This window comes from Erpetoichthys calabaricus, chromosome 3 (assembly GCF_900747795.2).
Source record: "Erpetoichthys calabaricus chromosome 3, fErpCal1.3, whole genome shotgun sequence".
In the NCBI taxonomy this organism is placed as follows: domain Eukaryota; kingdom Metazoa; phylum Chordata; class Cladistia; order Polypteriformes; family Polypteridae; genus Erpetoichthys; species Erpetoichthys calabaricus.
Window position 1 is genome coordinate 180407614 of NC_041396.2, and position 25933 is coordinate 180433546.

Sequence of the window (25933 nt, forward strand, 5' to 3'; positions counted from 1 at the left end):
TTTAAATGGTGTGCCTTTAAACCAATGGCAACTAATCTGAGTGTCATTTAGCGGGCTACATTAAATATATTAGCCAATCCAAGACAAGGGGGCGGTGCCTCACCGACTCCCCCTTTAAACACTGTCCCCTTCGAAGGAGGAAGCACGTGTGTTATATCATGTACTGAAGTTTTTTTTTTTTCCTAAAAAAAAAATCAGGAAAAGGAATTATAAAGAATTGTACCTAACTCTTTTGAAATTTAGGAAACTTGTCACTTTCATTTGCAAATTATTTAAAAAAAAGCCTGTTTCCGTATTACATTTTTGAATTACTGTATTGAGAAGTGCCTCGAATACAGTGAGCATAAAACATCTGCTCTACAGAAGACTCCGAGTTCGGTTTACCTAATATATTGGCATCCTGTGATTATCATATTGTATGCAGTGCATTGGAAAACCTGATTTGATTGTTTTTTTTTTTTGTGAATTATAGATTGTTGGAAAAAAGAAACAAAAATTTCTTAAGTAATCATCATTATTATTGTTGTTTTTGTCGTTATTATTAGGGAATGTTATTGATTATGTATTCTATATTATTTAATGTTGCTTGTTATGTTCTAATATAATAATTGTGATACATCCCCAAATCCATCCTCTTCCGCTTATCCGAGGTCAGGTCGCGGGGGCAGCAGCTTGAGCAGAGATGCCCAGACTTCCCTCTCCCCGGCCACTTCTTCTAGCTCTTCCGGGAGAATCCCGAGCCGTTCCCAGGCCAGCCGGGAGACATAGTCCCTCCAGCGTGTCCTGGGTCTTCCCCGGGGCCTCCTCCCGGTTGGACGTGCCCGGAACACCTCACCAGGGAGGCGTCCAGGAGGCATCCTGATCAGATGCCCGAGCCACCTCATCTGACTCCTCTCGATGCAGAGGAGCAGCGGCTCTACTCTGAGCCCCTCCCGGATGACTGAGCTTCTCACCCTATCTTTAAGGGAAAGCTCAGACACCCTGCGGAGGAAACTCATTTCAGCCGCTTGTATTCGCGATCTCGTTCTTTCGGTCACTACCCATAGCTCATGACCATAGGTGAGGGTAGGAACATAGATCGACCGGTAAATTGAAAGCTTTGCCTTACGGCTCAGCTCCTTTTTCACCACAACAGACCGATGCAGAGCCCGCGTCACTGCGGATGCCGCACCGATCCGCCTGTCGATCTCACGCTCCATTCTTCCCTCACTCGTGAACAAGACCCTGAGATACTTGAACTCCTCCACTTGAGGCAGGATCTCGCTCCCAACCCTGAGAGGGCAATCCACCCTTTTCCGGCTGAGGACCATGGTCTCAGATTTGGAGGTGCTGATTCCCATCCCAGCTGCTTCACACTCAGCTGCGAACCGATCCAGAGAGAGCTGAAGATCACGGCCTGATGAAGCAAACAGGACAACATCATCTGCAAAAAGCAGTGACCCAATCCTGAGTCCACCAAACCAGACCCCCTCAACACCCTGGCTGCGCCTAGAAATTCTGTCCATAAAAGTTATGAACAGAATCGGTGACAAAGGGCAGCCCTGGTGGAGTCCAACTCTCACTGGAAACGGGTTCGACTTACTGCCGGCAATGCGGACCAAGCTCTGACACCGGTTGTACAGGGACCGAACAGCCCTTATCAGGGGGTCCGGTACCCCATACTCCCAGAGCACCCCCCACAGGATTCCCCGAGGGACACGGTCGAAAGCCTTTTCCAAGTCCACAAAACACATGTAGACTGGTTGGACGAACTCCCATGCACCCTCCAGGACTCTGCTAAGGGTGTAGAGCTGGTCCACTGTTCCGCGACCAGGACGAAAATCACACTGTTCCTCCTGAATCCGAGATTCGACTATCCGACGGACCCTCCTCTCCAGAACCCCCGAATAGACTTTTCCAGGGAGGCTGAGGAGTGTGATCCCTCTGTAGTTGGAACACACCCTCCGGTCCCCCTTCTTAAAGAGGGGGACCACCACCCCGGTCTGCCAATCCAGAGGCACTGTCCCTGATGTCCATGCGATGTTGTAGAGATGTGTCAACCAAGACAGCCCTACAACATCCAGAGCCTTGAGGAACTCCGGGCGTATCTCATCCACCCCCGGGGCCCTGTCACCAAGGAGTTTTTTGACCACCTCGGTGACCTCAGTCCCAGATGATTATTATAATAATTAGCGTTTTCAGTACCTCATAAAAATTGATATAAATGGATCGAAGAGTGGAAGTGAGGATCGATGGACGTTTGAGTAGTCCAGAGGCGTGACCACGGGGGGGCTGGGGGGGGCACTGCCCCCCCAGAGACAAACCGTGCCCCCCCCTGCGAAATGCTCTGTCTGTCCAATGAAAACTCTGGAGAAGAATAACATTTGATTTTCAAAACTGAGTTACTTTCCAATCGGCCCGTTAGAATTTGGGGTGTATCCATCAGTGTCTCCTCCACTAGACAGGCTCCATGCTGCTCACAGTTCACTTCGCCGCACATTTTGCAGCACGTTTTGAACCTGTTGACCGCATTCTTTAATTAAAACAGCGTATACGTCCCATTCTTCTTTTATTTTCTGGTTGGTAACACCAAAGGCTATGCATAGGTGGCTTATTAAAAAGCAGACATCTTCAACCTCTGTCCCTCCGCAAGCTGCTGGCTCCATGGTTGAGCCCACCACCGCTGCTGCCAACACGGAGCACAGCGCACCCATGTCGGGAACTGAAACTCCAAAAGATGTAGATAAGCCTACACAATCCTCCAGCTCTGGCCCGTGTCGGGTACTCCAAACCTCTGCCTTCAACAAAATATACAGTCTGGTCTGCCTGACTTAAATATGGATAGCCCATCCCAGCCCATTTTAATTATTATCCCAAGCGCGCATTCAGAAAGACACTCAGATGTTTTAGTGCAAGCTGGTATCTGTCTCGACCATGGCTTGAATATTCTGTTGTCCGTGATGGCAGTTTTTGCTTTGCCTGCCACAAATTTAGTGTTTCCAATTCGGACCGCGAGAACATATTCACCAAACACGGTTACACTAATTGGAAAAAAGCTGTAGAAAAAGACGGTGGCGGCTTCCACAAACACGCGTCTAGTATCCAGCACGTCAGAGCCATGTCTGCATCACAGCACTCATCATTGGTGGTGTCTTCAGCTGCATGCGAAAGCTCTTTCTCTACTTTGAACCGCATTCTCACTCCACTCCGCCGAACAATGCTGCATTCAAAGAAGAGAAATTTAGTCATTCTGGCACATGAGAAAAACATCACAGAAAATCTAGACATGAATGAATTTATTTCAGAATTTGCCAAGAGTAACCGCAGACTGGTCCTGTAGATAATATCCAGGTTAAACACTGGAAACTGATGTCCTATAGCCTCCCATGACTACAATAAGCCATGTTTCTGTTCTTGCTCTCATATGTTGTATACATTTGACTTTATTGATATTTACGTTGTAGATATAGTTCTATATTTGTTCACAAAAAATAATAATACAAGTTCCATTGCCTCTGTTAATTTTATTGAACAATAGGTTATGATTTATGCCACAATTTTTGCTTTTATATGTTATATAAAACTATGTTGTTATTATTATTTGACCCCCCTACAAAAATGGGGATGGATGGATGGATATTTTTTGCCCCCCCCCCCCCATGATGTTCTGGTCACACCTCTGTTGAGTACTTTGATTTGCAATCCGGTCTGATTTACACCAGTTTTGCCCAGTATTAATTTGACTAGTGGTGGTCCTCACCATCCAAGAGAAGTTGCCTGCACATCAAGCTATAATGAGAGAAAAAAAATGTCAGAAGTTATTGATGTTCTATCAGTGTGGATGGGTTACAAAGCCTTTTCTAATACTTAGGAGCTCCATGGACTCACAGTCAGAGCCCCACAATCCAAATAGAAGCCAGCCTTCCCAAGAGAGGCCATCCTGCCAAAATATCTAAAAGAGTAACGTCTAATTTTGGCATTGAAGTTACAAAGAACATGGGGATATCTTGTACACAGCAGAGTTACTAGTATGAAATTAATGTCTGTTGGGTTAAATTAATATTTAAAAGTATGTATATTAATTTTATTATGCTGCTTCTCTCACCTCAGTTATGTTCAGCATTCACAATGCTGTCAGAAATACACAAGACAAACAAATCAGATCCATGGCAGAGTATCGACACAGAAAGCTGTGCTCACTAGTAAGAACATGGGTACAAGATGTATTTTGCGAAAATTCACCTAGATGTTCCACAACGTTTTTGAAGCAATGTTCTATAGTCTGGTGTGTCATATGTGAATTTTATAAGTGTTATTATATTTTGGGAATGCTATTTACGATTATTCATGCTAGAATGAAATACAGACAAACATGTTAACTACATTGCAGTGCAATGCATATGCACGTGGTGCTTTTAATTTTGACACAGCTTTATCATGTCATAATTAAAAACATATCAACCAAATGATCAATTGTTTTTCACTACGGCACACAATTTTTCTGTCAGTTTAAAATGCAATATATACACATATTGTACTTTGATTCACGTCCATAGATTGCATGTCATAACTAAAAGCAAAGCAAACATATTTCACTTAGAAGCTGCTTCAAGTGGATTGCATTTTAATTCAAGACCATGCATTAATCATAGCAAACCTAAATGTCATTAAATAAGCAATTAGCCTCAAAAGGTGGGACATCAACAGTTGGAGTAAGAGGCATTACAATCACAATTGTGTTCATCCAGCACTAAAGATGGTCAAGGGGGAATTGACAGGGCATAGGATCTATCATCTCATTGGACAGGTAGATGTAAATGGCGATGTAAATAACAACTTCATTCTGTTCCTTTGCAATTGATTGTTGGAAAGAGTCAGTGTAATAGAAGCAGCAACAGGAGAATAATTTCCAGCTGCTACAGTAACATCCTTAGGATGCATTCAAGAACTAATATCCAGAAGAGCTGCAGCATACGATTATATAGATCATCAACCGGGGCATCTATACATATTCCCCAAAATATGTATTGTAAATACCTGCAGATGGGAATGACAATATAGGCTATTGGTAAAGTTACTATCAGAAGAAGTATGGAATAAAATGATATAAGGCAAGCATAACACATTATTTAGACAATTTGACATAAGAGTAAACTTTTTCAACAAGACTTAAAACTTCTCGCCACTTACGTTAATCATTCCACATTGAGGACATTTATGCTTGCCACCAAAACATGGAAATGTTTAGAAGTGTGGCTTCTCTTACCCCAACTGTTGACTTTTCCCCACCTTTTGATGCTGATTGGTTATTTGATTATATTCAGCGTTGCCATAATTAATGCGTGGTCTTCAATCAGAAATGCAATACACTTAGAGCAGCAGGTCAGGTCAGGTCAGGTTGGGGAGCATGCACTGGTAAGGTGCATTGCCGCACCACAGCACGACGAAACAGTTTGGGATCCTGGTTGCTAACCCCCGAGGTAGACACGCGGTCCAGTCCCGCCCTTTCAAAATGACCATCTATCTGTCACAGCCAGATGTTAAGTGGCTGTTCCTTGGCCTGGGCTAGCTGCTCGAAGTCCTCAACAATGAGGATCCTATGAAACTGGACCAACCCTGGGGAATCACATCACGTGGCTACAATGCCATAGCTGACGCTCCCTCAGAATGCAGGTAATGTGCCTCATTCAGGACTCCATGAGCAACTGATCGTTCAATACAAAATCAAACCAGTGGTACCCAAGGATTCTCAGAAGAGACACAATACTGAAGGAGTCCAGTCTTCGTCTCAGGTCACTAGATAGTATTCATGTCTCACAACCATATAGCAAAACAGGAATCACCAGGACTCTAAAGACTTGGACCTTCATCCTTTTACAAAGATATCGGGAGCACCACACACCCTTTTCCAGCGACCTCATGATCCCCCATGTTCTCTCAATCCATCTACTGACTTCATAGGAATAGTCACCAGAGACATGAATGACACTGCCAAGGTAAGTAAACCTCTTGATGAGGCCGACATTCTCTCTGCAAACAGACACACTACATATGGCTGTGCCCAAGAGGTCATTAAAGGCCTGGATCTTGGTTTTTATCCAGGACACCTGCAAGCCCAGGCACTAGGACTACTTGTTAAGTCTCTCGAGAGCCCCAGTCAGAGCCTCCATTGACTTCGCGAAGATCAGCAAAGTCAAGATCAGTGGATCTTTCGTCACTAACAGATGCCCCACAGCCGCTTGACCCCAAGACCTTGCCCAACACCCAGTCCATGTAAGCACCAAACAGAGTAGGAGCAAGAATACACCACTGATAAACCCCAGAATCAACTGGGAAAAACACAAAGGTTTTGCCTCCACTCTGCACAGCACTCATAGTTCCAGTGTACAGGGTGGCCATGATATACAGCAACTTCTGGGGGATTTGGCGAAGTCTCAGGAAGTCCCACAGGGCAGCTCAATCAACTGAGTCGAACACTTTACTAAAATCAAAAAAGGCTGCAAAGAAACTCTGCCGGTATTCATGTTTGTGCTCCAAGAGAACCCTCAGAGCCAGGATGCGGTCAGTGGTAGACTTCTTAGGCGTAAAACCAGCCGTAAAACAAGCCATTAAGCAAAATGCAATATGGTTGCTTTGCTTTTACTTATGACACATAATCAATGGACGAACTAAAATGCAATACTCCTTCGTATTTCATTTTAAACTGACTCAAAAATTGCATGCGATAGTGAAACGCAATCAATCATTGGTTGATATATTTTTAATTATGACACGATAGAGCTGTGCCAAAATTAAATGCACCAGGTGCAGATGCATTGCAATATAGTTAACATGCTACCATTAAATTGGCCTAATATGAGTGAGGGTATCCTCTTTATTGTGTCCAGTGCCACTGTAATAAGTTCTGACATTGGCCCTCTAATTGAAGTGATTTTGAAAATAAATTAATATTTTTTGAAGGGAACAGTATACAACAGAACTTTAACAAAAAAGGATGAGCTTATAATCTGTTTTTCAATTTTCTGCCAAGGACCTACAAATTCAGAGGTTCCAACTGTGCAGTACAAGATTTAAATGATGATGGAAGCACGATAATTTCTTACCATTTTTCCTCACAGTAGCACTACTGTACAGGTATACATGGAGGATCTTCTATAATTAGTTTCATTGTGAATGGTACACTGAAAAGCAGTTAAGTTAAATTCAAATATATTGTAATGAATGTAGCTTCTGGTAGGTGAGAGAACAATTTCCAATTATAATTTTAATAATCCTTATTTCACATTTTAAATTTGATTAATAATTGTGATGTATATTTTACAGTTAAGTTACTTATTGAAAGTAGCAGAGGCTGGAAATGCTTTAAAAAGAAAGGAAAAGAGCTATCAACAGCATTTAGGATGGTATCCTAAAGCCCATTCTTGTCAAAACTCATCTACTGTACAATTGCAAATCAACTAAATATACACATTTTTGGGAGAAGGGAGGAAAACATAACAGCAAGAAAAACTCACACAGACACAGAAGAAATATGCAAGCGCCACACAAACAGCATACAATCCAGGAGTTGCATCCAGTCACCACAAACCTCTGGGCCTCCCAACATCACAGATGTCTTGTTAAACTTCTGTAAAACGTGTTGGGGCAAACTAACAGAAATAAGTTTATAGACATTTGCTGGCTGGCCCAGCTGTGTGGCACATTGTGACGGCATTGTGTAAGTGACAACATGTACTTTCATCAGTTAATATCCAGATCTGAACACTCACCAAATTCTGCAGTACTTCTCCACATCATTAAGCAATAAAGATGACACTTTAGAAGACTGAACCAAAAAGGCTGAGCATCATTTTATGCATTTGCCAATACTTTTTAAAAATATCCACTTAACGACAAGTGGTGCACATTCCAGACCCAAAGCCACTATCATGCAAAATATCACCTTTTTAATTTAAACTAGTAACATTTCCTATAGGATCATAAAACATTTCGATCAAACTAATCCATTCAGCTGAAACACTGCTTATCAATTCATTTCCACCTCAAGTTATGTCAAAGTGACCACTTTACTTATGTTCACTGTCTTAGTAATGTGGCTCTCTAAAACTGTATTTTAAATCATTTTTCAATCATACTTCTCATTTTTAAAACAGTTAAATTAGCTAAAACTGCTTTATTGCAGACACAGCAGGTGGTGGTGCTGCTACAAACCACATTTTAACATTCATCCATCCATCCATTCATTTTCCAACCCGCTGAATCCGAACACAGGGTCACGGGGGTCTGCTGGAGCCAATACATTTTAACATTCATCACCTGGATAACTGCGCCCTCTTGAGGACATTTCAGAATTGTATCTCAAATGAAGGTTAATCAGCTGTGGCTGCTTGTTAACTCAATAGATAGATAGATAGATAGATAGATAGATGGATAGATAGATAGATAGATAGATAGATAGATAGATAGATAGATAGATAGATAGATAGATAGATACTTTATTAATATTCCCTTTTATTTTTATTAGAATATTAAAGCAATTTTGACAAGGCAATTTAGTCCAATAAGCCCACTCATCCTATTCTCCTAATTTTCCCCAAAAAAATTTAGTTGAGCTTTTAAGATTCATAAAGTCTTACTCTCATCTCGATTATTTGCTAACTATTCCACATATCTGTAATTATCTGCGTAAAGAAAAACTTTGAACATTTGTGCGAAATGTGACCTCAAGCTTGTGCCAGTGTCCCTTCGTTCTTATTGAAGAATTTATTTTAAAGTAGCTACAGGGATCTACTGTACTAATTCTCTTCATAATTTTAAACACTTTAATCATCTCACCTCTTAATATCTAAACTGAAACGGTTTAACACCTTCAGCCTCTATACATAGCTCACACAACTCAGTCCTGGAATAGATAGATAGATAGATAGATAGATAGATAGATAGATAGATAGATAGATAGATAGATAGATAGATAGATAGATAGATAGATAGATAGATAGATAGTCACGCACACATCATTACTTCTATTTATTATGTATTTTATTTTATGTTCATATATTTTATTTCTATTTATGTTTTATGTTAATTTGTTTTGTTTTTCTTTTATTCTATTATTGTAAAGCCACAGCATTACTATGTTGTTTTAAATGTGCTATATAAATAAATTGACATTGACATATGTGTTTTGGGGACAGTTAAAAGTAGGGATAATAGTAATTCCCCTCTGGACCAAGGGTTAGCGCTGTTGCCCAATGCCTTTTCTTCTTCTCCCTCGGCAGGATGGAAGACTGAGACCCGCTCCACCTCTGACGTCACTTCTGTCATTTGCCCTACTGGACCTGCCTCTTCCTGCATGGATCCCATATAAGCACCTAAAAATATATGGGGATCACCAAAGTGCCCCAACCCCTTCTGACCTTGTATTATTCTTACGATAGATAGATAGATAGATAGATAGATAGATAGATAGATAGATAGATAGATAGATAGATAGATAGATAGATAGATAGATAGATAGATAGACAGACTTACATTATTATCTTACAGGGAAATTTGTTTCCAACAGGAAAGTGCCAAACATAAGGCTTTGCCTGCTTAATTTCACGTTTCACCTCCTTCTGTACTTCTTTCGGTTCAGTTAATGTTTCAGGCTGAAATGCCCTATTTCATCTGTTATCATTTCTTTTAAGTCTGTGGCATCCATGGCTATTTGTTAGAATATATTTTGATTGATTTACGAGGGATTATGTCATCCTCATAGAATTTAATAAAACTGCTTACAGTATTCGTCAGTCTGTCAATGTCAGCACAGGAATCTTGAAACAGTCCAGTCAATGCATTCAAAACAGCCAAGTCTTCTTAGACTTTTATATGTTTTAATTTCTGGATTTTCTCTTTTAAAGACTGGTTTATAAATGGTAATAAGTTGCACACAGTTATGATCTGATGAACGCAGTGGGGTTGGCTGTCCGTTCATCAGTGCCTTTAATGTTCCCATGGTACTGATGAAGCACATCCTAGTTGCTCTTCCCTGGACATTTTCTAGTGCTGTAATGTCATGTTAATAATATGGAGACCAAAGGTGGACCCAGCACTCCAGATGAGGCCTCACTAGTGGATTATATAGCTTAAATATAACCTTCCTGGATTTGTCCACTAACAGAGCTGAACGGTGTTGTAAGAGTTGCTAACAACAGTTACTACAACAGCATCTCTATCAGCATCAGTAATATATAAAGAACTCTAAGCACTGGCTGGCGTTCCAACCAGTATAGCTCAAGGTTCCTTACCCGGCCAGGAGGCCAAGTCAGTAACTAGACAAGAAGGAAGGTGAAGTGTTTACTGAACCAACCAGGGGATTGGCAGAAGGTGTCAATACAGCAGCGGAGATGTTGGTGACCTGGAAGAGCACAGTTGAGGATTCTTACCTGGCTGGGAAGCCAGTATGAACTATTCGCTCCCCTTAGACACTAGCTGGCAGCACATTTGGGCTACGTTACCCATACAGACACCCACAGGGCAGGTTGGGAAATGTAGTCCAGTGGGGTTGGCCCTGTTGGATTCTGAGGGTGTCACCAGGGGTTGCTGCAGGTATTTGTGATCCCTATGTTGTGGGGCTGCTGCCTAACCTGGAAGGGCTTCCTAAGGACAATGCCCTGGTGCAGGAAGTACTTCTGGGTCTGGTTTAAGAGGAGCAGCTCTGCCTCAGTCAGGTCAGTTGGCAAGTTGGAGTTGGGAGAGGAGCTGGACAACACTCACCTAGGATGAGTGAAGGAGAGAGAAGAGGAAGATTTAAACTGCTGTGTTAACTTGTATCCACAAGAGAAAACCCTGTTAAAGGTAGTCTATTGAATAAAAGTACAGGTTTTTAACCGGGGACTGGGTCTGTGCAATACTGTCTGGGGTTTGGAGCTCAGTGGGGCCCTCTTATAATAGATACATAATAAATAGAGAAGTACAATTCTTATATGTAGGATTTCTAAAGATGAGTCCGATTATAAGGATAGGTTTCTTGGGAGGACAGAAAAAAATGAAAAACTTCAGATATGCTGGAGAAAAAAAACCAAAATCTGTTTAAGGCCAAAAGACCACCCAGCCCTCACTGGCCATTTTACCTAACATAAATATACTTAAGTTGTTCCTTAATGTATTTTAGGCTTCGTCTTAAAGGATTTGGTGCAGTGGGTCTCGTAGGAAGTTGATGTATCTGCTTTCATACAAACATCAGGACTTTGATCAGGCGGTGACGGCACAGAACACCACCTGATAAGAGCCAGAACAGAAAACAGAGAAAAGCAAAGATTGATAATGGTTGCAGATTCATTGAAGAGTATGATACTTCTATGCCTATCTCATTTATAAAGGTTAGAAATAAAATATAACTAAGAAAAAGCAAAATTAACAAAGTGGTGTTTTAGCCTCCTTAGCATTTGACGAGAGTGTCACTCGGGCTGTAAAAACAGTGCTAAAAGAGTGTTACATGGAAAATGGTGTAGACGTGTCTCGTTAGAGCGTTAGACCCAATTCCTCAGGCTGTGATAATGTTAACAGTGTTAGTTCCGAGTGTTACTTGGGCAATGGTGTGGACACATCTTCTTCTAGCCTCATAATGGCATCTCGTAAGAAATGTTTTTCAGCAGCTCAGGTGTTGCACACTCTTGAGAGCGATACAAGCAGTGATGTTGAGGAGCCTTTTATCAGCAGTGATGTTGAAGTGAATCTTTCTTCAGGAAGTGAAATCGAAAATGATTCTAATGAATCCAAAAGTGACACTCGCATCACTTGTACCTGTGCAGTGTGCCGTTCAAAAGCTGATCAGCCTGGAAAGAAAATCCACAAGGAATCACATTACTATTGACTCACTGTGACGTTGGATTGTGCACATTTTACAGTAGAAAGATGAGATTTAATGAAAGTGTAATTTTCAAGCCAAAATGCAATGTAATGCTTTTTACATGTTTTTTTTTTCAAGAAAAAATGTAACCTAAGAAGGTTAGGAGTTTTTTTTTAAATGATCTACAGTACCGTGTTTGTTTGGCATATGTCTATGGGTGAAGTACTCCAGATTTTTGGTGCATACCATCAAAAGGCCGCCTCACCACTTCTTTTATGCAGAAGTGTTTTTTTTGATTGACAGATGCTCTTCTACTAAGTATGGTTACGTTTCATACTCATTTTAGTAAGTGCTGATGGTAACATCCAAAGTTGTAAATGTTGATGATTATTACAAAGTAGGCAGCATTCAATGTTCATATTAGAAAATGGCTGAAATCACCCCCACGACTTTAATTACAGATGAGGCTGGAAAAGACTCTCAGTGTGATGTTGTAGTGGAGGAAACCCACACTGATGGTGGCAGAATGCAGCACACACACACACTGCAGTAGGAACAGGCCTTGTGCAGACATTAGTTGCAAAGAAGATCCCAAGCAGAGTTACATTAAATCATACAGTATGTATCAGGTCTGCACACTGTGGATGATGTGAGCATACACAATCCTAAACTGTTAGGAAAAAAGTCAAAGTCTCATTCCTAGCACATTTGTCTTTTCTTTGTTTTTTAAATATTTTGTAAATTTGGTATGGTTTTCCTTCTGTTTATATTTTATTTATTCTGTACATATTGTCTATTACTTTTTATTGTTGTACTTTGTTTAAGTATTTATTAGTTCAGTGTTTTATGTCCCATCTCTGTTGAGGCCAAGGGGACTAACACTGCAGCTGTGGGACCGTATGCACTACTATATACAGTTGGTCTGAGGAAACCCAGATGATGGGGTTGTTGCATTAGTTTCGACTTTTGTTGTTTGGCTCATCTTTGTGATAACCACTTGTGTGATTTTTTTTTTTTTTTTTGACTCTTGATAGTTTACGAACATTGGCTTTGTTATGATTTACAATTACTGGATCACGGACTGGCTTGGGTTGCACAGATTTGCCTTTTAGGCACTACTATTTTTGTTTTTGTTCTTTTTTTGAAAATTTAAAAAAATAAATTGTTTAAAATATAAAGAAACATCTCAGTCAATGCACAATGCCGAGAAGCTGGTCCATGCTTTTGTATCATCCCACTTGGTTTACTGCAACTCTCTGTTGGTTGGCCTCCCATATAAAGTATTCCCTTATAAGCCCTAAGCTTTCTTCTTTATATGGATTGCCTATTAAGCAGCAGATTTTTCTCCAAATATACAAGTGATTTGATTCTACTACACCCACATATCTTTGTGACTTCCTTATTTCATCCACATTTTCCATTTCTCTAGTATTCCCCCTGACAAAGCTGTCTATAATGGGTGATTGAGCCGTCAACATCAGCTCAAGCACCATCACTGGCTGCTTTAAAACAGAGCTGTAGGATGCATCTCTTTCATTGTGATTTTGCAGATCTTGAAAGTTTATTAATTGACTTTTTAAACACAAATTCGTATTTGAGTATGTTTTACATTTTACATATTAAAGTTTTGCAAGGTAGCAATCACAACAAAATAAGTAACACTGAACAAGTACTGATGTAGATGCACAGAAGGCAAGTGTTAAAGGACTGCCCAAAAATCACAGTGGGACAAGAGGCTGCATGTCCTTGCACCTTGCTGGGCTTGTGAAAAAAGACAGTATATTCAAAATAAATTGAGATTTTGTGATGCAAACAGAAGAAAATTCCACAATTTATAACACCACCACTGACTTAGGGCTTCCACAGAATTCTGATAGAACTGCAGTCTTTTATGAGAATCGTAGTCTTTTCATAGAATTTTACGAGAATTGTAGTCTTTTTGTTCTCGTATAATGTAAAATCCACAGACTGGACCCAAGAGAAGATAACTGCTTGGTTGTGGACTACCAGAATGGAGCAGAGCCATGAAGAGATGTTGGCAATGGAAAGAGCATGTGTAAAGCAAAGGTTAGGGGTGGATAGACAGCACTTACCTGTAAGACAGAAGCACTCGGAGGCATTTCATCGACTCTAAAATCCATCAACCTTGGCACAAGGTTCTTTTGGAGTCAAGCCTGGCATAAACCAGCTCACAGTGGTAGAGATCAAGAGCCAGCTGCTTCCTCTGCCCTTAAGTGAGTAGATGGGGACTCTTTGGCTATGTTATGAGACTCTGGTCTCCTGAGATTAATGTGTGCAACACAGGACTGAGAGATAGAAATGCAAGACAAAAATTCATAATTGACGACAGGCAGGAGTCATCACAAAGACCAAAACAGCAAACCAGAAAACAAAAGTCAGACAAAAAAATGAGTCAACAGTATAAATGGTGCATATGCACAAAAATGTTGCATACACCTGTTTCCACTCTCACTTCGAGATGTATAAAAACTAAACTTGGTGTAAAGCCACACACATTTTCATGGCAGCCTCACACTATGAGTATGCACTTTTCTGGTCAGTTTTGCAAACTGTGGCACCCAGTTGTCAAAGCAGAGCTACTGTTTCTGTGATCTTTCTTTTCTAGATTAACATCCATGAAGTGGGATTTATCAAATACAAGTTAATTGCATATCGTTTACAAATTTAAGGCACTTGATTGTGATCATTCCATAACAATATAATCATTGTGCACCACTGAGAGTATGTTAACCTGTTTATTGTATTTGTGGTATCACAGCTGCACGTGTGTCTAGAGTGCAGAGGATTACAGCTTACAGCAAAGGATACACCTTCCAGCTCTGGAAGATGTTTACAGCACACGCTGACTCATGAAAGCCACCAGTATCTGCATAGATTCCACTCCCCCCTGCCACAGTCTATTTGAACTTCTCCCATCCAGCAAACACCTCACAGCCTTTCCTGCACAGACCTCGAGGCTCAGAAACAGTTTCATCCAAAGAGCACTAAACGTACTAAGTCAGTCCAAGTGCTCCTGGTAGATCTGTTTGTAATTATAATTACAATTGCCTGACTGTAAACTTGCACTACAACTGTAATATTGCACAACGGAACCACTTTATGAACCATTTGCACTATCAGCACTATATGTACACACATATTGTACTTCTGCTTTCATATTTTATATATTTAATTTTTTTATCATATTATTTGTTATCATTTTATAGGAAAATAAGTTTATGGAGGAGCTGCACATGTAACCTCAGTGTAACATACAATGACAATAAAGGAATTCAATTCAATTGAAGAGAGCACGTATTTACAGATAATGATAACTGGCTTCTAAGTCGATTTAGATTTCCAGAGAGCAAACATTTGAACTCTTCTGTGCATATATTTCTGTTTTTGTCCATACGCCATGCTTTAGTGTATATTCTATGCACTGCCTTATACATGAGGATCCTTGTACTTGAGCTCACATGAATTACCTGGATTTCTGCATTAATCACTTCTAAAAATGTGGTCTGATCTTCAGCTACGTCAAAACAACAGACAAGCACAACCTATTTAAAATAATAACTTAATTAACTGTGCTGACTCCTGCCAATACTTAAAATGTTGTTTAAACATTCACAATCAAGGCAGGGACATGTACAGTACTTGACACTTAAGTTTCCTCTTTCTGCCCATGAAATCTGTGGCCTAAGTCAGCTCCCAAATACAAGTTTGAGGTGTTTAAGCCCAGGCTGCAGTTACTTCCAAGAAAATGCATGGAGCAAACACTGAGGAACATGGAGGGATGCACAAATAGCACAGTATTATTGAATCCTAATAATCATGCACAGGAAATATGTCCATTTTAATCCCAATGATGCCTTCTCTCCACTTGGAAACCTCTGGTGCCACCTGATGAATTTAAAGACTTCACATGGCTTTTGGGATGCTTCTGTGGTTTCACAGTAATTACTTAAAAGTGAACTTTAAATACTGCTGCCTCGCAGTTAGGAGACCCGGGTTCGCTTCCCGGGTCCTCCCTGCGTGGAGTTTGCATGTTCTCCCCATGTCTGCGTAGGTTTCCTCCCACAGTCCAAAGACATGCAGGTTAGGTGGATTGGCGATTCTAAATTGGCCCTAGTGTGTGCTTGGTGTGTGGGTGTGTTTGTGTGTGTCCTGCGGTGGGTTGGCACCCTGCCCAGGATTGTTTCCTGCCTTGTGCCCTGTGTTGGCTGGGATTGGCTCCAGCAGACCCCCGTGACCCTGTGTTCGGATTCAGCGGGTTAGAAAATGGATGGATGGATGGAACTTTAAATAAATACAGCACATCAATGCTCAGTAGCAAACTACCCACATGAACACTTAGAAGGGATCTTCAGGTACCAGTGTGAGCTCCTCTTTTGAAGTGCACATCGCTGTGTTCTATCTATCCAATGACCTTCTGAACATGAACAAGCAGCTCCTGGTCAGTTAAGCAAAATGTTACAAGTGACCCATATATGCTGATGAAAAAAGAAATGCAACACTAATTGATGGACTGAAATTGAATGCACACTACATCTAGATCTGTTTCATGATGAATATTGATTAAACTTATATTTAATTTTATTTTCAAAAATAAGATATTAATGAACATGAAATTATTGTCACTGTTGTTGTGTATTTTTCTTCACATGAATGTACTTCACCTCAACATTTCTGCAACACAACTATCTACAGTTAACTTGCAGGTTTTTAAAGATGATATATCTTTATTTGACATAACCTATTTTCTGTTATAAATAACTGACCATACTCATAAGTTATGAGTATAGGCCAAATAATATAGTTAAACAAATATCTAACACAAGTGTTACAGAGACATTAGACAAGTACGTTTGTTAATTTTCATTTTAACTACACAATTACTGTTATAAACCGTTAGATTTTATGCAAAGTACAGTAACAGGTATTTGTCTAGCTCTTGGCCAAAGAATGTTGATTTTTATTGTGTTTGTATTTGGTGCTTAACTGTTTTCTTTTAGATGTGGTTTTATCTCAAAGGGGTAACATTATAAAAGATTGATTAAAAAAAAGCAACTAACAAATATTAAAATGCATAGCAAGATAATGGTGCAAAATGAAGTTTGGATTAGTTGATCTTGGTACTGTTACACATGGCTTTTATTTTGGTCAGGAACACATTCATAATTTATTCTGGCAAGTGTCTGTATTTATTTATGTATCAGTTAACTGGTCAGTTCTGGGAGTACCAAAATAAACAATGATCTCCTTGCATAATCTGCTATCTGTTGTGAACACAGATACTGTTAAAGTATCATTTTGTAATATGATACCAAGGACCTTATTTAGTAGAAAAAGGGACATGCCCAGATTTCTCCAGAAAATGTGTGACAGAAACAGTTTTTACCATCGCACAGACTTCAGTAAGAAGCTGTAGCTTTCTGTCATACACCAACTGGTACTAGAGAACTTGATTCTGTGCCAGCAGAATACTACATTGTTAACTCATATATCTTCTGTTTGACTTGTAACAAATCAGCCTGCACTTGGGATCCAATGATGCTGAAGATTATGCAGTTCAGCTTCTTTTATTAGCTGGTTGCTACCTACCTTATATTTTTAATTTGATGCCAGTTTGTATTTTCTGATATTTTTTATTAATGTTTAATGCATTTTATTGCCTTTGTTTAGTAAAATGTCGATGTTTCCATAAAAGTAAGATGACCCCCCCACCCCCAAAAAAAGTATTGTCCTGCAAGATGAATGTACAATAAACTAAACAGATTACATATAGTTGCTACTTAACTGCACTATATAAACTAGTCAAGTTTAAGTCCTCAAACTACTGATTGAATTAGATCTGCTGGCATTTCTGACTGACTTGCTGATATTCAAAATAAAAACATACAAGTTGCATTAAATTATTAATTACCTGTGATGTGATAATTAATTAGAATTTTCACTGTGATTAGCAAAGATTATTGAGTTAACCTGGTGCTGTAGCATGGTCGAAGGTACTACTAACACAAAATCATACTGGAAATTCAACATTTATTAGTGCTGAGGGTCACACTACATTGAAGTAAACTTTAAGGCAAATATGTCACTCATTATAGCTTACCTGCTTCAAAATACTACTAAAAAAGGAGCAAAAAGTATACTATATTAAAAGTCTGATTTTATGTGCATTTATGTGAGTGATATAGTTTGACTTGGAATCTCATTTGATGTGGTTCTCTACCAAATATTAAACCTGAAAGAAGTGACAAGGTAAAAACATTGATGGAAACTTGCTGTATAGTAACAACCTGGATTGTGAGCAGGTTTACGGAGAGAAAATAAGCAATGAAATGAGAAAAATTGGTATGGAATGGTCCATACAGTACTTCCAAATAAATTACACTTTACTGATACCATAGAAAATCACTCAACAGAAGATATTACAATACTATACAACTAATTGTAATGTGCAATAATACAAAATTGTTCACATTAACTTATATACTCAAATTGATGCAGACTAAAATGAACCAAAAACTGAATCAAGGGAATAAATTGAATAATAATTAATTTAAAACAAAACACATTGGGTCAGCTGAAGTAAGCAAGCTGTATCGTCAAGCAGATTGGTGCAGAGGTGGCTTAATGCCTTGGAACATTTCAACCTTAACAGATTTATTGTGGTTTCAGTGCGTTAATTTACTTCCCTTCACCCTTCACTATGTGCTTTGGTAGGGCATTCAAGCTGCCAGCTATCTTCACTTATAAATTTCTTTGAGACTGTGACTGCACGTATTCACCACCAAGTACCTCTACCTTTATTTAAATAAATGATATCACAAAAAACACTCATACAAAAATTGCAAATCAATAGGCTTGGTCCCTTGACAAAAGTCTGTAAAAATCCTGGTTAAATTAAACAATTTCTATGGCAGTTTTTGAAGATACAGAGTCTAATACTGCTCTTTTTTTTCTTAACAAGACAGTTTCTCTCCAACTTTATTATGCACAAGTATAGATACAGTAATCGTGCATTTACAGTTTAAGCTGATAGAAATATAAATATGATGCAGCAGTGTCACATAGGACATTAGAGCAAATAATAAGAAAATTACGGCAAATAAGAAAATGTACATTCATATCTTTATTCTTAGCAGGCATACCATACACAGTAGATAAATATATCCTGTTCAGACATACACAGTTTAACAAAAAAACAAATCATGTATCTCTATAAAAACTCCAAGTAAATGAAAAAATGACAGGCCTGATAATATTAACTCATTTATTTTTATTATTGTCCATAACTGAAGGCAGTGGACCAGTGCTATGTGGCTTTTATTTTTTTCTTGCTGTCTTGTTTAGGTGGTATAATTTTCACATTAAAAGGAATGAAAAAATCTAAAACTGCCTTGGTTTCATTTAAATCTAAACAGTACTCTTGGGCAATATTTTCTACAGTCCAGGTTGCTGGAGACTTCTTATGATTGTTCAGGATCATCACAGCTTCAACAACAGTTAATTTTCCTTTCGGTATTGTTTTGATATTTAACATTTGTAAAGACTCATTTGGTAGACTGAATTTAGGGTGTCTGTGCTCCACTTCCATCAAAACAGGCAGATCTGGTTTCCTCTTCTAAACATGCAGATAAATGTACAAAATATATTTGCATGGGTAAGGCAACAGTTCTTACACTTTCTACAAGGTTAAAACATTAAGTAAGCAGATATGCATTACACAGTGGTGGAAACAAAATATTGTACAATGACTTAAGTACTATACAAAACATACATCCGTCCATCCATCTATGGCCAAACTTAATCTAGTTCAGGGCGACATACATAATATTAAAATATCTTCGTCCAACAGCCTATTGTACCCTTTAGCTACTGGGGGACTTCCCACTGCTCTGAATGACTGACTTGTGTTTAAAAAGGAGGGTCACTTAGATACAGCTGTTAATAATTCTTGTACAATCCATCATGCTGCCACTGATAACATACAGCCTTCTAATTTATTCATTTATTTAACACATACATAAAAAACACATTACTAAAGTCTGTTTTCAAAATAGAAAAACAAAAATAAAAACAAGCAGAGACTGTAACAAGTTAAAAATGTATTACTTGGCAAAAATCATAGAGAATTAAAAGACACTATTATGCATTCTGATTACAAGAACAATAACGAATCTCGCAAATAAATTGGAATAGTTTGTCACAGTTCCACCTGATCTAATATATAAAGCTGACCATGCATTTGTGTGTTTATCTGCCTCGCTTTAGTGGGGCTGTTAGTCTTTCCCACTCTCTTTCTCTTTTTAGTGCCCTTCTATAGAATATATAATGTGTATAGGCTTCTACATACCTACTCACTGCAGGGCTTGTGTTCTGTATGGTGTTCTTTTTTATTTAATGTTATTTTGATTTGTATCTGTAAGGGTGTGCGGTACTCTGAGCTTGTAAAGATATAAAATAAATATAAATAATTCTATAAGCAACTGATATCTTAAAATTTAAGTTTTGATTGGCTTCTTAAATTGCATGTAACACAAAAAAGGTAAATCTGACCCAAAGTTTAAGCAGCTTTGTTAATTCAATAGTGTTCTTCTGTCATTATTAGGATAAAAATCAGTATTCTTTATACACTTGAAAAATAAACTCAGCCCTTCGACAAAATATCTTCTGTAATTGGCCAATGAGAAGTATCATTGGTTGCATGAAATAAGCTTTATACCTATAAAATAAAAACTATATGGCAACTTGAAACATATGTAGTTTGTGCAATCTCCTTTATGTTGTTATAAAAGTATGAGATCTGACCCTATGAAATGCAGGTTTTTAAAAAAACGCACATTCACAAATAAAAACAAAAAAACTCTGTGAGGGAAGTAAACCTGCAAAAAGAAACTTACAAGGATGATTATTATAAATTTACAAAGACCATACAACCCCAAACTGAACATGCATTTGGAAACTCACTTTGTACAAAGGTCAGTATTAACAAATGATCAATGTATTTCAACCAACTTCTGCAGATGAATAGATGGATGGATGGATGGATGGCACTTTACAAAAAAAAAAAAGTCTGTCATTCCACTCTTTTCCCCTATATAAAAATCTGTGAAAAAGTCTCAACAATAATATATGCCAGTGTAACCAATATAATCTTTTAACTTAGAAATATGCAAAGTAAGGAGTTTGCACATCCTTCCCATGTTTGTGTGATGTTTTCTATGGATACTCCGACATTCCTCCCAGATCCCCAAAGATGAGTTAAGGTTAACTGGTTATTCCAAACAAGTCCTATGTGAATGTAAATGTGAGTGTGTGTATAAAAATGTTCCCTTTGATGGACTGGAACCATAACAAGACTAGTTACTACCCAACTTACCTTAATTGGGTAATACTAGTTTGAGTATGCTGCAGTAGTTCTGTTTTGTGTGGTGTTGTAAATTTGTACTGGAACTTCCTGTGAAGTGCAACGCTTTATTTCTGTCAAATAATAATGTCTGGGGATTGTGGGAGTAAAATTTGTGCATTCTTTGCATGTCTCTATGGGTTCTTCTCCAACATCCTCAAAACATGCAGGTTCAGGTTAAACAGCAAATCTAACTTGGCACCAGTGTAGCTGTCATGCCATGAATGTGCCCTGGGATGGCAAAACCCACACCATCTGGCTGGGACAGGCTCAATCAGCATGCATTCCTGAAATGGATTTGACGGTTTTGAGGATGTATGTTTGCCTGTCTGCATAAAACTAATTGTTTTAGGCATGGTTTAATTCACAGCACTTCCTTTATTGATGACAAAAATCAGTGGAAGACATACAAGGACTGAACAAGCAAAGTGTGCAGGAGAAGAAACCATCGCATGAAACAAACCAAGAAGAATCAAACTTCTAATTATACTTTTCGTAGATACATATTTTATCTATTTCTTCCTGCATAGCATCTGTAGTATATTTGTTTGACCAGACATACCTCTAAAGAAGGATCTTTTGTCTCAACATATATTGTCTTCAATAATTTTAATAGATGGTCATTTTTCTTATGGATGTCATCATGGATTATAGATTCTATGATGAAAAAAGAAAATGTAAAAAAAAAAAAAGTTGTCTTTAAAAATACAAAGTTCACTAATATCTATTTTAATGACGCCAAACCTCTGTATTTCATGCCTTTCAGTTTGACACAATATGGTGGCATTACGTTTTTACTCTCCGTTACAGTGCCATTTCCTGTCCACTAACTTCCTGTACCAACTCTACCCAGCCATTATATTGAGGAGAGCGGCCCTAACACTATCCAAACACTACACTTAAATGAACTAATCTTCAGCAATGTACAAAACAAACTATCAGTAATCATTTTAAAATATCAGAGCTATACTGATTGATAGATAGATAAACTTAATTTGTCCCCAATTATCCATAAATACAATGCCAAAATATCTGCAAAAATAGAGATGAACAAAAAATGTTTCTCTGCACAGTGATCCTTTGAGACCCAGTATAAAGCAAACACAGAATGACAGCTCCAAGACAGTCTCACGTAGCAGTTTTTTTTTTTTAAGATTTTTAGGATGGATAGATAGATAGATAGATAGATAGATAGATAGATAGATAGATAGATAGATACACAAGGGGACAAAGGCATCCTACAGAAAATAAAAAGTTGTGTGTATGTATAGTACAAGGCAGAGAGAGTGGCTTAGTTGATAAAGCCTGGACTTCACAAGGTTGCACAATAAATCATCACGGCTGACTCTGCCTAAACAAATCACTTATCACATCCAACTGTTCAATATGTGCAGACTGTCACAACTCTAAGTGCTTTGAAAGGAGACTCACTATAAAAAATGGTACATAATAACAATAAAAACTTTAAAAATGTCATAATTGCAATGATAAACTGTCAGACTTGGTCATCATTTCAAACTGTGATCATGGTTTAAATGTCTTTCTACATTAGAATGTAGCTTGAGTATCCTACAGCTTGGACTGAACAGCACTTTGGTTTTGGACTGAATGTGTGAAATATTCCAACACACTGTATAACACGGGATGGCCGCTTTCTGAAACAGGTGACAACTATGATATGTATGTCTTGATTTCATCAACGCTAATTTACTGCATTATTAAACGTTTTAAAAAGTATCACTAACTTCAACGAAAAGACTATGGAGCTGGACAGTTTAACATCTGTGGCAGAGCGACGGGCGCTAAGCAGGCTCCTATCAATTATGGAGACTCCACTGCATCCACTAAACAGTGTCATCTCCAGACAGAGGAGCAGCTTCAGCGACAGACTGCTGTCACGGTCCTGCTCCACTGACAGACTGAGAAGATCGTTCCTCCCTCAAACTATGCGACTCTTCAATTCCACCCGGGGGGGGGGGGGGGGGGGATGTTAAACGTTAACATAAAAAGTTGTCTGTTTTTTACCTGCATTATTATCAATCTTTAATTTAATATTGTTTTTTTTGTATCAGTATGCTGCTGCTGGAGAATATGAATTTCCCCTTGGGATTAATAAAGTATCTATCTATCTATTTAAATGTATGTTTGCACAATTTCGAAATGTTTTTGAAGCTGTATTTTTTTAACTATTACATATTTATACATTTCAGGTTATACAGCTACTGGAAAAACTTTTCGCCATGCACGAGTTTGTGCACTTCAAAAATATGCCAGTTTTATTACTAGCACTTTAAACACACTATTAATCTTTTATTAACAAAGGTCTGAAAAATTGCAATTAAAAAAACTCTCAACATTTTAAATTACCAAAACCAAAGAATGCAACACTAATACATTTCTACTGAAACAAAAGTTTACGTTGATACGTTAACTAAAATTTAAAAAAAAATTTCCAGTCCCTTCTGTGATTTATGCTAAACAACTGTAATATGTTTGAATACAAAATAATATTTCCACGATTTTACTCATAGTAGGCAGCTAAACGCTCGGAGGAAAACTTACAGACACTTATATAGAAATGTGCAAATGCGTTAAACCACTCAAGTGCTAATTCTGTGTAATTTCCTCGCACAACAGCAGAACGTGAGGCAGCTGTGCAAGGACTTCACGTGTTTTTCAATGACACCGCGGAGCTTTGCCTCACCTTCGCTGCTTTGCTCAAATTGGTGTTTATCTGAAGGATAACGCGGGGCTGCTGACGGCTTTGGTTTACTGATTTCTTTGACAACACGATTTTCCAAATTAAAATTCCTAAGCGCTCGTGTAAAACGCGACCCCATCTTTTACCCACGGGGTCGTGATAATACGGCACACAAGCAGCTGCCGCCGGTACGACAAACAAGATAGGACAAACTTAACGGCTCCGCAACGGCAAGCTTGAAGTGACAAACTATGCGAGAAAATGCGAAAGGAGGTGACGTTGATGAGGGCGCGTAAAGGAACGAGCGGACGTTTTCTTCTTTTCAAATGATGTGGAGATTACACGTTTGGTTAGCTATTGCTGCATTTGTTGAAATTCATAAGCAACCTTGTCGGTGTTTGCTGCGTTTTGTAAGTCTTCCCTGCTGTTGGCTCTGAAGCTGCTCATTTGAATGATGGAATGTTAGGTTGTACTGTAGGTTTTATCCGTAGCCCACTTCTGACACCAATGTAGCACTGTGCTGCTATGATGCTCGCTGGTGCCGATGGACTCCTGCTGTTTTTCATTGATCTTTCAGCTAGCTCACTGTCCTATGAAGGTCCACTACTTGTTAGTGCACTAGATCAAATTCGTAAGTGACTTTGGCAGGATTGCCATTTTAATAGGCTCCCCTGTAGCTGCTCAAGTGCATGATGTAATGTTGCCCCATTCTGTTGGTGACACATCCCTAGGCAGATACAACTTGTCAACACCACTATAGTATGTAGAAAAAAGACCATGGTGCGTTGGTCTTTTTGAATTGTATGTTAATGATTGATATTAAGTGCAGATGATACTGAACCAGGTTGATCAGCAAAAAATGCTAGCAAAATCTCTACAGAAACACTTGCAGAAAATTATGTTTTGGGTGGATATAGGCTAAATTAATTTCAATGTAAATGAATAAAATGTTTAGCACATAGACAATAAACGTAATGGATAGACCTACATGTTGATTGTCTGCTCTTGGGAGTCAAAGAGGACAAATCACTGTTCAGTACTGGATAGTGTACCTGAAAAACGTTAAAAGAATTTTGGGTTACATAAAGTCAAAGATCTTTATACAGTTTTATGTATTTGTGTGGCTGCATTTGGAAATGTGTGCTGCATTCAATTGCATATTACAGAAACAGAGCTGTACTGGACAAAACTACAAAGACTATTTCTAGGACTATGGTATATGATGAAGAAGCAAGGAGATATATGTTTTCAGTAGACAGACTATTCATTTCTGAGACAGTTTCTATGCTTGAGCATTGTTTGGACAACAGTTAATTGTATTGTCCTACTTGATCCTACCTTTTGATGAATAGTATTTGTTCCTACTGTTTACGCTTTAATGGCACTTGTGAGAAAAGTATTCCAATGAAATTGTGAAATATAGCAATAAAGCTGAATTTGATCATGACAGACGTTTTAAAAATTATGAAATGAAAAAGACTGAAACCAGTTGTTGCCTTAGATTGAGTACTTTAACACAGTATACAAATGGAGGTTAGTTATGTCTAATTATTGCCAGATTTTACCTAACATTGCTGTATGCAAATACCTGCAGATAAATTAATACAGCCACATCGACAAGGCATGAATCCTAAGTTGAAATCTAAGCTGACATACATTCTGTGAATTGTTAGGCTCTACTCCATTTGGTTGACCATTTTCTTTCCACTGTTGAAAAATATGTGTGATGTTGCCTAGTGCTGTTAACTTTCCCCACTTGTATGCCTTAGGCCAGGGGTGGGCAAATTCATTCCTGGAGGGCCGCAGTGGCTGCGGGTTTTTGTTCCAACCCAGTTGCTTAATTAGAAAACAATCCTTGCCAATAATTACATTTCACAGCTTGTTGGTGCTTTTACTCTGCTATGTCAAGTCATTCTCATATCCTAGATTTTTTTTTCCATTCTAAGGATATCATCCAAATACTTTGAAGTGTAAAACGGATGGGTAATTCTCAATCCTTCAC

The 25933-nt window shown here is 38.6% G+C and overlaps 1 protein-coding gene across 1 annotated transcript; it reads right to left on the reverse strand.

Annotated features, from left to right (window-relative positions):
• Positions 1-18930: 18930 nt before the first annotated feature.
• On the reverse strand, positions 18931-24204 carry ndufaf4 (NADH:ubiquinone oxidoreductase complex assembly factor 4). Its single transcript, XM_028797568.2, has 3 exons — positions 23935-24204; positions 21793-21887; positions 18931-19445 (listed from the first exon to the last, which is right to left on the reverse strand). Exons 1-3 carry the CDS (start codon positions 24068-24070, stop codon positions 19137-19139), a joined length of 540 nt encoding a protein of 179 aa, XP_028653401.1. The 5' UTR covers positions 24071-24204; the 3' UTR covers positions 18931-19136.
• Positions 24205-25933: the final 1729 nt, after the last annotated feature.

Bases quoted from the DNA above. Each gene is read 5' to 3' on its own strand.
- ndufaf4 (XM_028797568.2), bottom strand. From the start codon at position 24,070: ATGGGGTCGCGTTTTACACGAGCGCTTAGGAATTTTAATTTGGAAAAT. The intron at 21,888-23,934 runs GTGAGGCAAAGC...TTTTCATCATAG, and splicing joins ATTTGAGCAAAGCAGCGAAG to AATCTATAATCCATGATGAC. The intron at 19,446-21,792 runs GTATGTCTGGTC...CTGCATGTTTAG, and splicing joins CAAAAGATCCTTCTTTAGAG to AAGAGGAAACCAGATCTGCC.